Source organism: Crassostrea angulata, chromosome 4, assembly GCF_025612915.1.
Source record: "Crassostrea angulata isolate pt1a10 chromosome 4, ASM2561291v2, whole genome shotgun sequence".
NCBI lineage: Eukaryota > Metazoa > Mollusca > Bivalvia > Ostreida > Ostreidae > Magallana > Magallana angulata.
This window is the reverse complement of record NC_069114.1, coordinates 18,470,714-18,485,333: the sequence shown is the minus strand read 5'-3', so window position 1 is coordinate 18,485,333 and position 14,620 is coordinate 18,470,714. Positions and strand designations below refer to the sequence as shown.

Here is a 14,620-nt window from a genome sequence, read left to right as displayed (position 1 = left end):
TTGTAAACATTAAAATCGAAAAAATAATTTTTGACCAAAATCGTGACCCTCTTTAAGTCTGAGTTTTTTCTCAAATATTTGAGTTTTTTCTCAAATTTGAGAAAACTCAAATCTCTGCATTTCACAAAAAAAATCTTAGTCATGTTTTTTAGCCAATTTGAGAAAAAACTTAAGTTACCTCCATAGCAGACTAAGTCAAATCTAAAATATGAATGTCATAAACATCATTACTACAGTATTATATCGTCATTTAAGTAAAGAACACATGTGCTTACGTAAAAAAAAAAACTGTACCTATCTGAACTTTTGCTGACATATGACGTCATTTCCTTCCCCGAATTTGTCCGACAATTTACGAAAACTGTCGAGCGCAAACGTTCAGTGAATAAATTTTGAGGTGGATCAAGCATCTGTACTCGACGTAACGTGTAGGAAGTACTCAGTATCAGTGTTTTCCTTTAAAAAATATTGGATAACACACACTAAAAAGGATGAGGGCACATGTCTACAACGCTTATATAGCGTACAAAAATTAAAAAGATTAAAAACAAAATTGATGTCACAGAGGAAAATAATTAAAACACAGATAACAACAAGGAACAAAATGAGAAATACCACAGACACGCAATTCATTGTTTTATAATTACTGATTTTAATGATCATTATTAAAAGGTAAAGGAATGATAAAACATAACTGTATTTACATTTAAAAAAACCAAACGGATTTGTGTTAATATAAATATTTTAATAAGTCTTTTTAACATTTAATTAATGCTCAGTGGTAGTTTAAGTGTATAAGCCTAGGAAGGGACCACTGGAGTAAAAGTTTAATAACTTTGGGTTCCTTGCGGCGGTAAAAGTTATCAAACAAAGCCCAAGTTTTTTGGTTAGGGCAAGTCCTCGGGTTGATGACAGATGTGTGGTTCCTTCTGCGCTCGCCCCAACGGTCACACCGTAAAACATATCACATGTAGTTTATAGCTAAGCAAATCATATCTTAAAAAATGTAAAGTTGACCTGACGATTACACGTAATATGTTGACCATCCAGCCTCCTTAATGTTTCCATAATTCACGTCTATGAAATAAGGCAACCTAGAGCAAGGTATATACTATCCAATTTTGTGACTTGTAACCATTCCATCCACCAACCTGTACACTATTGTATTGATTTTCTTATACGTTATCCAGATGTCCTTACGGCTTTAGTCTGTCCCAAGTTTTTGCTTCAATCAATTTTTGATGATTTTAAATAAAAATACACATACCTGTGAAAGAAATACAATTGAAATCGATGAAAGGGAATATATCCAAGATATCTTCATTGAACAATTATCCCTTTTCACTCATATAATTTCACAGGAACGAAAACAATTTTCTTACTTAGATTTATAATGGGAAATGTTTACATCTTTTCTCCATTCGGAATACACTCGGAATACATCGCGCAATTTTTTAACGTTATCATCCGGGCTTATTTATGGCTGATGCAATGCAAAATCTCCGTAGACTTTCAATTTTTGGATGTGTATTGAAACCTGAAGCGGTAGAGGGGGCGTTTCAAAACAGATAATCTGGACATTTTTCATATAAGTGGATGAACGTAGTTTGAGCACAAAGGTATTTACTATTATTGAAATATCAAGCAAAAAGTGGTGGAAGCAAAAACTCGGGACAGAGTATAAATTAATCTTTTATAAAATCTTATTTATAATCAAAAATACATGTATATCTTTATTTCGAGTCAATTTCAATTAATATTAAGTCTAGTAATGAAATTGTCTTGCCGAAAAGACGGTTAAAGCGAGCGCAGCTCGCCGGCGCGCAGCACCGGCGCGAAGCGAGCTCTACCGGCAAGGCGTGTGTGAATAGAAAATTCGGACTATTTGCACATTCATTCAACGGATTTTTTTGGCGTCAGTAAATCGGACTAGTAATGCCTTGTTTTAATCGTCCCAGTAGTTCCCTGTAATTATGGTTTCCCATTTTACACTCTCACGAGAACAAGATAAAAGACTACGCACATGCATTGAAACAACGCCAATTCCCGGAGTTATCGTCCTTTCGAGTGACGTCACAATGGATTTCTTACACATTGATCCGACAGAATTTTTCGGAGTCAGTAAATTTCGACCCACAATGCAATTCCTCAATGTCGGCCGATCTCACTAGACTGGATACCATCTCGCGAGAATCAAAGTAAAACTTTTGAGAAACAGATAAATTGTGTAATTTCCAGAACATCATGCTTTTTAAGTAAACCAAACAGTATTTTTCGCGTAGTTTTTTCTAGTGTGTTTTCAAAGAGACAGACTACACTTGACTGACGTGAACTTTGACGTCACAATAAGGGGAAACTACTCTAAGTAGTTATTGTAAATCTGCTGAAATATAAATACCAAAATCTTCTCAAAATCTTGCAGAGCTAACGAATCGGGACATTTCTTCAGAGATAGGAAACAGCTGTAACTTGCTCTCATTTGGATGAATGCTCACAATTATTTTATTCACTATATTTTCGGTAATTTCCAGGAACGTTTTTTAAATGGGGTGTGGCAACATCATTCAAAAAATCTTCATAAGCAAAAAGAAAAAGAAAATTCTCAAAATCAGGAAAAATTCTAATCGGGGTGGGGAATGGGGAGTGCGTGGTATGCCTTTAGCTCTTTAGCTGCTCAAAAGTGTCTTTATTTTCACTACTATTTACGATAATACATGCTCCCAGGGGATCCATTTTCCTTATGTGATCAACAAATTTTTTTTATACGTAAATTTGATTTTTTTTAAACGGGGGAGGGGGGGAATCTGTCAATATGAGTCAATTTTTATTTGTAAGTTTAATAAAATGTCTGGTGCAAGAAAGCAATGTACATTATGTTAAAATCTTTATTATTCAACAACATTTTTATCTGAGATAAATTCTATATTGGCGTGCGACCAGTATATAAACAATCTGATTAAAATCAGATCTTTGATCCGTTCCGACAAATTCTGATGTCGCTACACTTTGGTTAGCGACTATCAGAATTTCGGAGCGTTACAAAGATCTGATTTTAATCAGATTGGTATATAAATAAATAAAAAATCTAATGAATTATGAATAATGAAAATGTACTGGAAAAATAGGTATATTTATTTTTTTTTTGCATTCAAATTCATTTACTTTACGTCACTACTTTTATTTTTATTGATTTATCATAATTCATTTTGATCACCTGCTGCGCTCGCCCCAACGGTCGCACCGTAAAACATATTAGCGAGCTCTATAGACAACGTGTACAAACGGAGGAAATTCGAGTTGAAATCTGTTCAAAGAAAATTTTGTGGACCCGCGTGAAATAGTTCTACATATCCCAATAATCCTTTGCGGTGCATAGCAACATGGGGGAACAGGAAGCGTTTCTAAGGAAAATTCTTACCTCATAATCGTATGTACATCTATTTCAGTTATAAAAACAAAAATATTTTCAAAACACTGAAGTAAACAACACTTATGCTTACGTAAAAAACTGTACCTATCCGAACTTTTGCTGACATATGACATCATATCCTTTCCCGAATTTTTCCGACAATTTACGAGAACTGTCGAGCGCAATAGAAAGTTAAGTATGACGTCACAGTGACTTTGCGCAATATTTAGAGGTGGATCAAGCATAAATAGAGAGGTTGAGATTCAAAACGTGTACGCGTACGTGTGTTAACACTACACGTACACGTACACGTTTTTGTAATTCAGTTGAGATTTCTTATCTTGTAGGATATAATTGTGTACGTAAATCGACACAGTTTTGTGACATGAATTTATTTAGTTAATTCCAAATAAATGGTAAATTTCTTATCAATTTTCATGCAAATGAAGCTTAAAAATCTATATAATGTATCACATGAATACATTCAATCATCAATAAGATTTTATTTGTTGTAAAAAGCTACACGTTTGTACTTACGTGTAGACGACACTCTACAAGTTTAGAGAACGTGTAGAAACCATGTCGTCACAAAAACTGATGACGTAATTCGCGAAGAATTTAGGTGGTTCCCCTAGTTCACGTACACGTACCCGTACACGTTTGAAATCTCAACCTCTCTATGTACTGGGTGTAACGTGTAGTAAGTACTCTGCAATCAGTATCAGTATTAATGGTAACTCTTCGGCTGATTAGTTTTGTTATCATATTTTTTGGCTAAGTAAATACACATGCAAGTTCCATACTTAATTTACTGTCATTGATGATACAGAGGAAAATAACAACAAGGAACAAAATGGGAAATAACACACTCAGACAAGCAGTTTATTATTTACTGATTTTAATGATCATTATTAAAAAGTTAAGGAATGATAAAACATGATTGTCCTTTTATAAAAAAAAAAAATCAAACGTCTTTGATTCAACATATTTTAATAAGTCTGTTTTACATTAAATTTATGCTCAGTGGTAGTTTGTTTAAGTGTATTAGCCTAAAATGGACAATTGTTTATAAATGTTTGATAACTTCGGGTTCCTTGCGGTGATAAAGTTTTCGAGACAAAGCCAAAGTTTTTTAGGTTGGGGCAAGTCCACGGGTTAACGTTGCATATAACAATGATGAGAGATGTTTGGTTCCTTCTGCGCTCGCCCCAACGGTCACACCGTAAAACATATTACGCGTTTGATAAACTATTATAATAGATACTGAAAAATAACTTTGATCAGGGACCCATAAATCACTTATTTTATTTCAATCTTTAAGTTTAATGTTCAACGTTTCCCTCACTAATTTGAATTTTAGTAGCTAACGATTATTTACAGAGCTAAAGAATGTTGTGCTGAAAAAAATATGTTTGCCAAATGTCAGGCCCTTTTATTACTCACAATGTACAGTGATAGACATCTTATTTCCAGTAGCAGAATTTCTGCTCAATTTGAGTAAATTTTCCATTTCGTTCACGTTCGAGAAATGCTTACCGGCATATTACATGTAGCATCAGACTGAGATCAAATAAACACAAACTAGAATTTAATCATTAAAAATTGAATTGATATCAAACAAACTGAAAATAAACCTCAGATTACATAATTTTGTATTAGGCCGACTTTTAGTTATATCAAAGAACTTTGATACACGTAACGGATGTTGGAATTGCAATTTTTGATCAATGAAAATTTATACCGATATGCCCTACCACACTAAACTTCATTATACATTACATATTTTTATAATTACTAGAATACCAGATACTTTCCTAATTTACGGGGCACTTTAAAATTTTAATAACCACATGTAATATATACATGTAATTCAACTCAACAAAAAAGGTTTATTTCCATCAATTTATTTCATAACTAGACAAGCGTAAACACAAGACATACATATTAAAAGAAATATAATTCTGCTAAACGTACGCAGATATCATTTGTTTCATGTAGACTGATGGTTGTACCTGTAATCATACTCTCCTCACAATTATATACATTTACTTATCCAATATATGGTAGTACAGTAGATATCAACACTTAAAGTCAATGATAGATAAACCGATCTTATACTTTTCTCTCATTCTAAATAAATAAAATATAAATATATAAATAAATAGAATAAAAAGTTAATCAAAACAAATATACTCTTTTCCCTTAAAGATCACTTTGCTTATCTAAAACAATTATATAGACACTTCAGGGGTATCAAAACGTCCGTTTTTAACATCAGGTGTGCTTCCATATCCTGAATTGCATACTCGTATTTAATATCTCAGTTCACCAAATGATTTATACATGTATATGTTATTTTGAACGTGAAATTATTTAGACTCGTTCTTTAAATATTGTGTTCTTGTCACTCTTTCTACCTGACATGATACAAACAGAGAAAAATACGAATCGGGGTCATACAAGTTATTTGAAATGTTGCCTTTTTGTTTTAAAAATACCACTGTACAGTCTTGTTTATCTAAGCACTCAACCAAGGCGGGATTGACTTCCCATCCACAAGCCAGGCTAGAGTCTGCACCGTTGTTGAGTAAAATATTAACAGTTTCGTAATGTCTATTCACAAAAGCATACATAAGAGGGCTGACTCTGTCTTTCGTACATAAATTAATGTCTGCTCCATTACTCAGTAAAAGATGTACAGTGCTATCACGTTCATTTAAACAAGCTATTAAGAGAGGACCGGCTCCATTTTCCTCACATGAATTAATGTCTGCTCCATTACTCAGTAAAAGTTGTACAGTGCTATCATGTCCGTTTTGACAAGCTATATAGAGAGGACTGGCTCCGTTCTCTCTACATAAATTAATGTCTGCTCCATTACTCAGTAAAAGTTGTACAGTGCTATCATGTCCGTTTTGACAAGCTATATAGAGAGGACTGGTTCCGTCCTCTAGACATAAATTAATGTCTGCTCCATTACTCAGTAAAAGTTGTACAGTGCTATCATGTCCGTTTTGACAAGCTATATAGAGAGGACTGACGCCTTCCTCCTCACATAAATTAATGTCTGCTCCATTATTCAGTAAAAGTTGTACAGTGCTATCATGTCCGTTTTGACAAGCTATATAGAGAGGACTGGTTCCGTCCTCTAGACATAAATTAATGTCTGCTCCATTACTCAGTAAAAGTTTTACAGTGCTATTATGTCCGACTAAACAAGCTATATAGAGAGGACTGGTTCCGTCCTCTAGACATAAATTAATGTCTGCTCCATTACTCAGTAAAAGTTGTACAGTGCTATCATGTCCGTTTTGACAAGCTATATAGAGAGGACTGACGCCTTCCTCCTCACATAAATTAATGTCTGCTCCATTATTCAGTAAAAGTTGTACAGTGCTATCATGTCCGTTTTGACAAGCTATATAGAGAGGACTGGTTCCGTCCTCTAGACATAAATTAATGTCTGCTCCATTACTCAGTAAAAGTTGTACAGTGCTATTATGTCCGTTTTCACAAGCTATATAGAGAGGACTGACTCCGTTCTCTTTACATAAATTAATGTCCGCTCCATTCTTCAGTAAAAGTTGTACAATGCTATCATGTCCGTTTAGACAAGCTACATTACTCATTACTCAGTTAGACGCCTTCCTCCTCACATAAATTAATGTCTGCTCCATTACTCAGTAAAAGTTTTACAGTGCTATTATGTCCGACTAAACAAGCTATATAGAGAGGACTGGTTCCGTCCTCTAGACATAAATTAATGTCTGCTCCATTACTCAGTAAAAGTTGTACAGTGCTATCATGTCCGTTTTGACAAGCTATATAGAGAGGACTGACGCCTTCCTCCTCACATAAATTAATGTCTGCTCCATTATTCAGTAAAAGTTGTACAGTGCTATCATGTCCGTTTTGACAACCTATATAGAGAGGACTGGTTCCGTCCTATAGACATAAATTAATGTCTGCTCCATTACTCAGTAAAAGTTGTACAGTGCTATTATGTCCGTTTTCACAAGCTATATAGAGAGGACTGACTCCGTTCTCTTTACATAAATTAATGTCCGCTCCATTCTTCAGTAAAAGTTGTACAATGCTATCATGTCCGTTTAGACAAGCTACATGGAGAGGACTGGTTCCGTCCTCTAGACATAAATTAATGTCTGCTCGATTACTCAGTAAAAGTTGTACAGTGCTATCATGTCCGTTTTGACAAGCTATATAGAGAGGACTGACGCCTTCCTCCTCACATAAATTAATGTCTGCTCCATTATTCAGTAAAAGTTGTACAGTGCTATCATGTCCGTTTTGACAAGCTATATAGAGAGGACTGGTTCCGTCCTCTAGACATAAATTAATGTCTGCTCCATTACTCAGTAAAAGTTGTACAGTGCTATTATGTCCGTTTTCACAAGCTATATAGAGAGGACTGACTCCGTTCTCTTTACATAAATTAATGTCCGCTCCATTCTTCAGTAAAAGTTGTACAAAGCTATCATGTCCGTTTAGACAAGCTACATGGAGAGGACTGGTTCCGTCCTCTAGACATAAATTAATGTCTGCTCGATTACTCAGTAAAAGTTGTACAGTGCTATCATGTCCGTTTTGACAAGCTATATAGAGAGGACTGACGCCTTCCTCCTCACATAAATTAATGTCTGCTCCATTATTCAGTAAAAGTTGTACAGTGCTATCATGTCCGTTTTAAAAAGCTGTATAGAGAGGACTGACTCCGTTCTCTTTACATAAATTAATGTCCGCTCCATTCTTCAGTAAAAGTTGTACAGTGCTATCATGTCCGTTTAGACAAGCTACATGGAGAGGACTGGCTCCGTTTTTCATGCATAAATTAATGTCTGCTCCATTACTCAGTAAAAGTTGCACAGTGCTATCATGTCCGTTTTGACAAGCTATATGGAGAGGACTGGCGCCGTCCTCCTCACATAAATTAATGTCTGCTCGATTACTCAGTAAAAGTTGTACAGTGCTATTATGTCCGTTTTGACAAGCTATATAGAGAGGACTGGCTCCTTTCTCTAGACATAAATTAATGTCTGCTCCACTACTCAGTAAAAGTTTTACAGTGCTATTATGTCCGATTAGACAAGCTATATAGAGAGGACTGGCTCCGTCCTCGTCACATAAATTAATGTCTGCTCCATTACTCAGTAAAAGTTGTACAGTGCTATTATGTCCGTTTTGACAAGCTATAAAGAGAGGACTGGTTCCGTTCTCTAGACATAAATTAATGTCTGCTCCATTACTCAGTAAAAGTTGTACAGTGCTATTATGTCCGTTTTGACAAGCTATATGGAGAGGACTGGCTCCTTTCTCTAGATATAAATTAATGTCTGCTCCATTACTCAGTAAAAGTTGTACAGTGCTATCATGTCCGTTTCCACAAGCTATATAGAGAGGACTGGTTCCGTTCTCTAGACATAAATTAATGTCTGCTCCATTACTCAGTAAAAGTTGTACAGTGCTATCATGTCCGTTTTGACAAGCTATATAGAGAGGACTGACGCCTTCCTCCTCACATAAATTAATGTCTGCTCCATTATTCAGTAAAAGTTGTACAGTGCTATCATGTCCGTTTTGACAAGTTATATAGAGAGGACTGGTTCCGTCCTCTAGACATAAATTAATGTCTGCTCCATTACTCAGTAAAAGTTGTACAGTGCTATTATGTCCGTTTTCACAAGCTATATAGAGAGGACTGACTCCGTTCTCTTTACATAAATTAATGTCCGCTCCATTCTTCAGTAAAAGTTGTACAATGCTATCATGTCCGTTTAGACAAGCTACATGGAGAGGACTGGTTCCGTCCTCTAGACATAAATTAATGTCTGCTCGATTACTCAGTAAAAGTTGTACAGTGCTATCATGTCCGTTTTGACAAGCTATATAGAGAGGACTGACGCCTTCCTCCTCACATAAATTAATGTCTGCTCCATTATTCAGTAAAAGTTGTACAGTGCTATCATGTCCGTTTTGACAAGCTATATAGAGAGGACTGGTTCCGTCCTCTAGACATAAATTAATGTCTGCTCCATTACTCAGTAAAAGTTGTACAGTGCTATTATGTCCGTTTTCACAAGCTATATAGAGAGGACTGACTCCGTTCTCTTTACATAAATTAATGTCCGCTCCATTCTTCAGTAAAAGTTGTACAAAGCTATCATGTCCGTTTAGACAAGCTACATGGAGAGGACTGGTTCCGTCCTCTAGACATAAATTAATGTCTGCTCGATTACTCAGTAAAAGTTGTACAGTGCTATCATGTCCGTTTTGACAAGCTATATAGAGAGGACTGACGCCTTCCTCCTCACATAAATTAATGTCTGCTCCATTATTCAGTAAAAGTTGTACAGTGCTATCATGTCCGTTTTGACAAGCTATATAGAGAGGACTGACTCCGTTCTCTTTACATAAATTAATGTCCGCTCCATTCTTCAGTAAAAGTTGTACAGTGCTATCATGTCCGTTTAGACAAGCTACATGGAGAGGACTGGCTCCGTTTTTCATGCATAAATTAATGTCTGCTCCATTACTCAGTAAAAGTTGCACAGTGCTATCATGTCCGTTTTGACAAGCTATATGGAGAGGACTGGCGCCGTCCTCCTCACATAAATTAATGTCTGCTCGATTACTCAGTAAAAGTTGTACAGTGCTATTATGTCCGTTTTGACAAGCTATATAGAGAGGACTGGCTCCTTTCTCTAGACATAAATTAATGTCTGCTCCACTACTCAGTAAAAGTTTTACAGTGCTATTATGTCCGATTAGACAAGCTATATAGAGAGGACTGGCTCCGTCCTCGTCACATAAATTAATGTCTGCTCCATTACTCAGTAAAAGTTGTACAGTGCTATTATGTCCGTTTTGACAAGCTATAAAGAGAGGACTGGTTCCGTTCTCTAGACATAAATTAATGTCTGCTCCATTACTCAGTAAAAGTTGTACAGTGCTATTATGTCCGTTTTGACAAGCTATATGGAGAGGACTGGCTCCTTTCTCTAGATATAAATTAATGTCTGCTCCATTACTCAGTAAAAGTTGTACAGTGCTATCATGTCCGTTTCCACAAGCTATATAGAGAGGACTGGTTCCGTTCTCTAGACATAAATTAATGTCTGCTCCATTACTCAGTAAAAGTTGTACAGTGCTATCATGTCCGTTTTGACAAGCTATATAGAGAGGACTGACGCCTTCCTCCTCACATAAATTAATGTCTGCTCCATTATTCAGTAAAAGTTGTACAGTGCTATCATGTCCGTTTTGACAAGCTATATAGAGAGGACTGGTTCCGTCCTCTAGACATAAATTAATGTCTGCTCCATTACTCAGTAAAAGTTGTACAGTGCTATTATGTCCGTTTTCACAAGCTATATAGAGAGGACTGACTCCGTTCTCTTTACATAAATTAATGTCCGCTCCATTCTTCAGTAAAAGTTGTACAATGCTATCATGTCCGTTTAGACAAGCTACATGGAGAGGACTGGTTCCGTCCTCTAGACATAAATTAATGTCTGCTCGATTACTCAGTAAAAGTTGTACAGTGCTATCATGTCCGTTTTGACAAGCTATATAGAGAGGACTGACGCCTTCCTCCTCACATAAATTAATGTCTGCTCCATTATTCAGTAAAAGTTGTACAGTGCTATCATGTCCGTTTTGACAAGCTATATAGAGAGGACTGGTTCCGTCCTCTAGACATAAATTAATGTCTGCTCCATTACTCAGTAAAAGTTGTACAGTGCTATTATGTCCGTTTTCACAAACTATATAGAGAGGACTGACTCCGTTCTCTTTACATAAATTAATGTCCGCTCCATTCTTCAGTAAAAGTTGTACAAAGCTATCATGTCCGTTTAGACAAGCTACATGGAGAGGACTGGTTCCGTCCTCTAGACATAAATTAATGTCTGCTCGATTACTCAGTAAAAGTTGTACAGTGCTATCATGTCCGTTTTGACAAGCTATATAGAGAGGACTGACGCCTTCCTCCTCACATAAATTAATGTCTGCTCCATTATTCAGTAAAAGTTGTACAGTGCTATCATGTCCGTTTTGACAAGCTATATAGAGAGGACTGACTCCGTTCTCTTTACATAAATTAATGTCCGCTCCATTCTTCAGTAAAAGTTGTACAGTGCTATCATGTCCGTTTAGACAAGCTACATGGAGAGGACTGGCTCCGTTTTTCATGCATAAATTAATGTCTGCTCCATTACTCAGTAAAAGTTGCACAGTGCTATCATGTCCGTTTTGACAAGCTATATGGAGAGGACTGGCGCCGTCCTCCTCACATAAATTAATGTCTGCTCGATTACTCAGTAAAAGTTGTACAGTGCTATTATGTCCGTTTTGACAAGCTATATAGAGAGGACTGGCTCCTTTCTCTAGACATAAATTAATGTCTGCTCCACTACTCAGTAAAAGTTTTACAGTGCTATTATGTCCGATTAGACAAGCTATATAGAGAGGACTGGCTCCGTCCTCGTCACATAAATTAATGTCTGCTCCATTACTCAGTAAAAGTTGTACAGTGCTATTATGTCCGTTTTGACAAGCTATAAAGAGAGGACTGGTTCCGTTCTCTAGACATAAATTAATGTCTGCTCCATTACTCAGTAAAAGTTGTACAGTGCTATTATGTCCGTTTTGACAAGCTATATGGAGAGGACTGGCTCCTTTCTCTAGATATAAATTAATGTCTGCTCCATTACTCAGTAAAAGTTGTACAGTGCTATCATGTCCGTTTCCACAAGCTATATAGAGAGGACTGGTTCCGTTCTCTAGACATAAATTAATGTCTGCTCCATTACTCAGTAAAAGTTGTACAGTTTTATCCCTTCGTTCTGCACCTGTTTCCCTATGGTTATAGTCATCGTTTTCTCGGATATCGTTACCAGCTGCTAACATAAGGGGTGTCCAACCACCGTAATTGTCAGTCTTTCTATTGACATTTACACCTTCCTTAATAAGCTTATTGAGTAGGTCATGATTATGGAACAAGGATACAATGTGAATATGACATAAATCTCCCCATGTCTTATTAAAAGATTCTTCTGCGTTGTCTTTACAAACATAATTAAACAATTCTGTTGAACCATTGCAACACACTGCAGAAAAACAGCTGTTGTCGGTATGCTTTTGCTCAAGAAAATTCAAGCAATATAGCGAAAGTTGTGTATGACAAAATACAATCAAAACAAACAATGGCGATACTTCATTTTCTAATTCCAGAAATTCAAGTTTATTCATTAGTACTGTTTTAGAAGTCAAATCAAGTTTTTGTTTATCAATTGTAAGTTTCTTTGTTTCAAGTAGCATATAGTGATTTTCGGGATGACCTGCTATCTTTTTTTGCAGTACTTCGATTACTTTTTCATTCTTTAGACAAGGGTTGAGTACGACATCTACCACGCGTTCTCCAAACAGTTCAGTATAAAGTCTTTCTCCAAGTTTCTCAATGTATTTGTCACTTAGATAAATAGTGAACGAGTCGTCGTGTTTGTCAAAATTTCCCAATTTTACTCTTCTTCTGAGGAAGCCAATATCGGCGTATTTTATTGTTTCAGTGGGATAATCTGTTCCAAACACATGCGTAGTAACTTCCATTACAAAGTCATGATAAAAATGGTACGTGTCGCCTACTTTCTTGACCAAATATTCGTTCAGGGAGTCAAGATTGTTGACTACTTCAGAAGGTGCCATGCTATTAAATCCGCAGAGGTTTAACCCATGTTTAAACTCTTCGGTGTATTCTTTGTTTTCTAAGAGATTACCAATGCAAATCTTATTATTAAAAAGAACAAGAAGAACTAAAGCTAAGTATTTTTCTTTGTTTTTGTTTTTGAAATAAGATATTTCTCCTTCTAAAACTGTAACAGGTTCTTCGAAAAATTTGAATATGTTTCCTAGATATTCTTTTTTTTTCGAATATAATTTACACAGTAACGGAAAATACCTTTCAGTTTTAACAATACGATTGCATTCTTCTTTTGATAAATTCAGACTGGACATATATATGTTCAAAATTTGGATTTTTGCTTGTTTGGAAAGTTTATGTTGGTCATTATTGATATCTACGATATCTGAATGTTGAACGAGATAGCGTGTAATCCTACTCTCAGAAATAATGTAATTCCTGCATGACATAAAAAGTTTTGCTGTCTTTAAGTAAGTTGTTATTTCTTCCTCATATCTTTGCCATGAATTGTTCAATATTTCATCAAAGGATTCTTTTCCCAGTGGATCATTAAAAACACAAATAGTTTTATTCTTTTGAAATCGACTTGAAGAATATTCATTCACAATTTCTTTTACCTCCGTTACTCGTCTTACGGTCCAGCCCTGCTTTCTGTATTTGAGTGCGATGTGTTGAATAATGGCTGACTTTCCGGATCCTGAGTGACCACCCACTATAACCAGGTTCCTGCTTTTGATTATTTTTTCTACTTCTTCACAAGCATTTGTTGAAATAAAACAAGATTCGTCCTGCTCCCATTGGTCAAAAATGGACTTTTCCATCTGTGATTCTGGAATGAGAAGTAGTCAACACTCAATAACATTAAAAAATAGCTAATACCTTAATCTTGAATTAGGAATTTATATACCCAATGGTTACATAATTAATTCAAAGTACTGAAGAACTGAATATCGGGCTCTTTAGGTTTGTCTTTATGCTTATTGTACTATGTGTAGCTAAAACTGAAAATCTATGTCTCTCTCTCTCCCCCCCCTCTCTCTCTCTCTCTCTCTCTCTCTCTTTTAATGTCAGGCAAAACGTCAGAGAGCGACCAAATTTTGTAAGCAGCTATAAACAAAAATATGTTTAGTAGAAATAATTCAACAGTTGCTACCTTGAATTTTGCAACAAGTGTTATATATTCAATCCCCATTTCTTCAACGCACAGCAAAGTAGTTCATGGAAATTCATGCGCATTGTATATGTCAAAAATGGCTAGTCTCGTTTTTAAAACACGTTATGAATAAGAAAACAATAAAAGATAGACAAATCTCTCGAAATCAAAAAAGAAACAAAATGCCAACAATGTAGCAAACCGTGGCAATTTATGTAACTATTTGGTATAGCGGAAGCTTTTACTTTGACGGTGTTTGGTTCTTTGTTTACTTTTGAAGTTGTGCTTTTTATATATAGTGACATTGGCGATTTGACTGCCAACAGCCAGGACTCTGATCTCA

The 14,620-nt window shown here is 35.8% G+C and overlaps 1 protein-coding gene across 1 annotated transcript in view; it reads right to left on the bottom strand.

The window, feature by feature from the left end:
* Nucleotides 1–5,297: 5,297 nt before the first annotated feature.
* The window catches only part of LOC128179821 (uncharacterized), a 32,568-nt gene continuing 23,245 nt past the window's right edge, over nucleotides 5,298–14,620 (bottom strand). Inside the window, 2 exon segments of the mRNA XM_052847452.1 lie at nucleotides 5,298–7,047; nucleotides 7,049–13,953. Coding sequence (XP_052703412.1) covers nucleotides 5,779–7,047; nucleotides 7,049–13,953 — 8,174 coding nt within the window. The 3' untranslated portion in view covers nucleotides 5,298–5,778.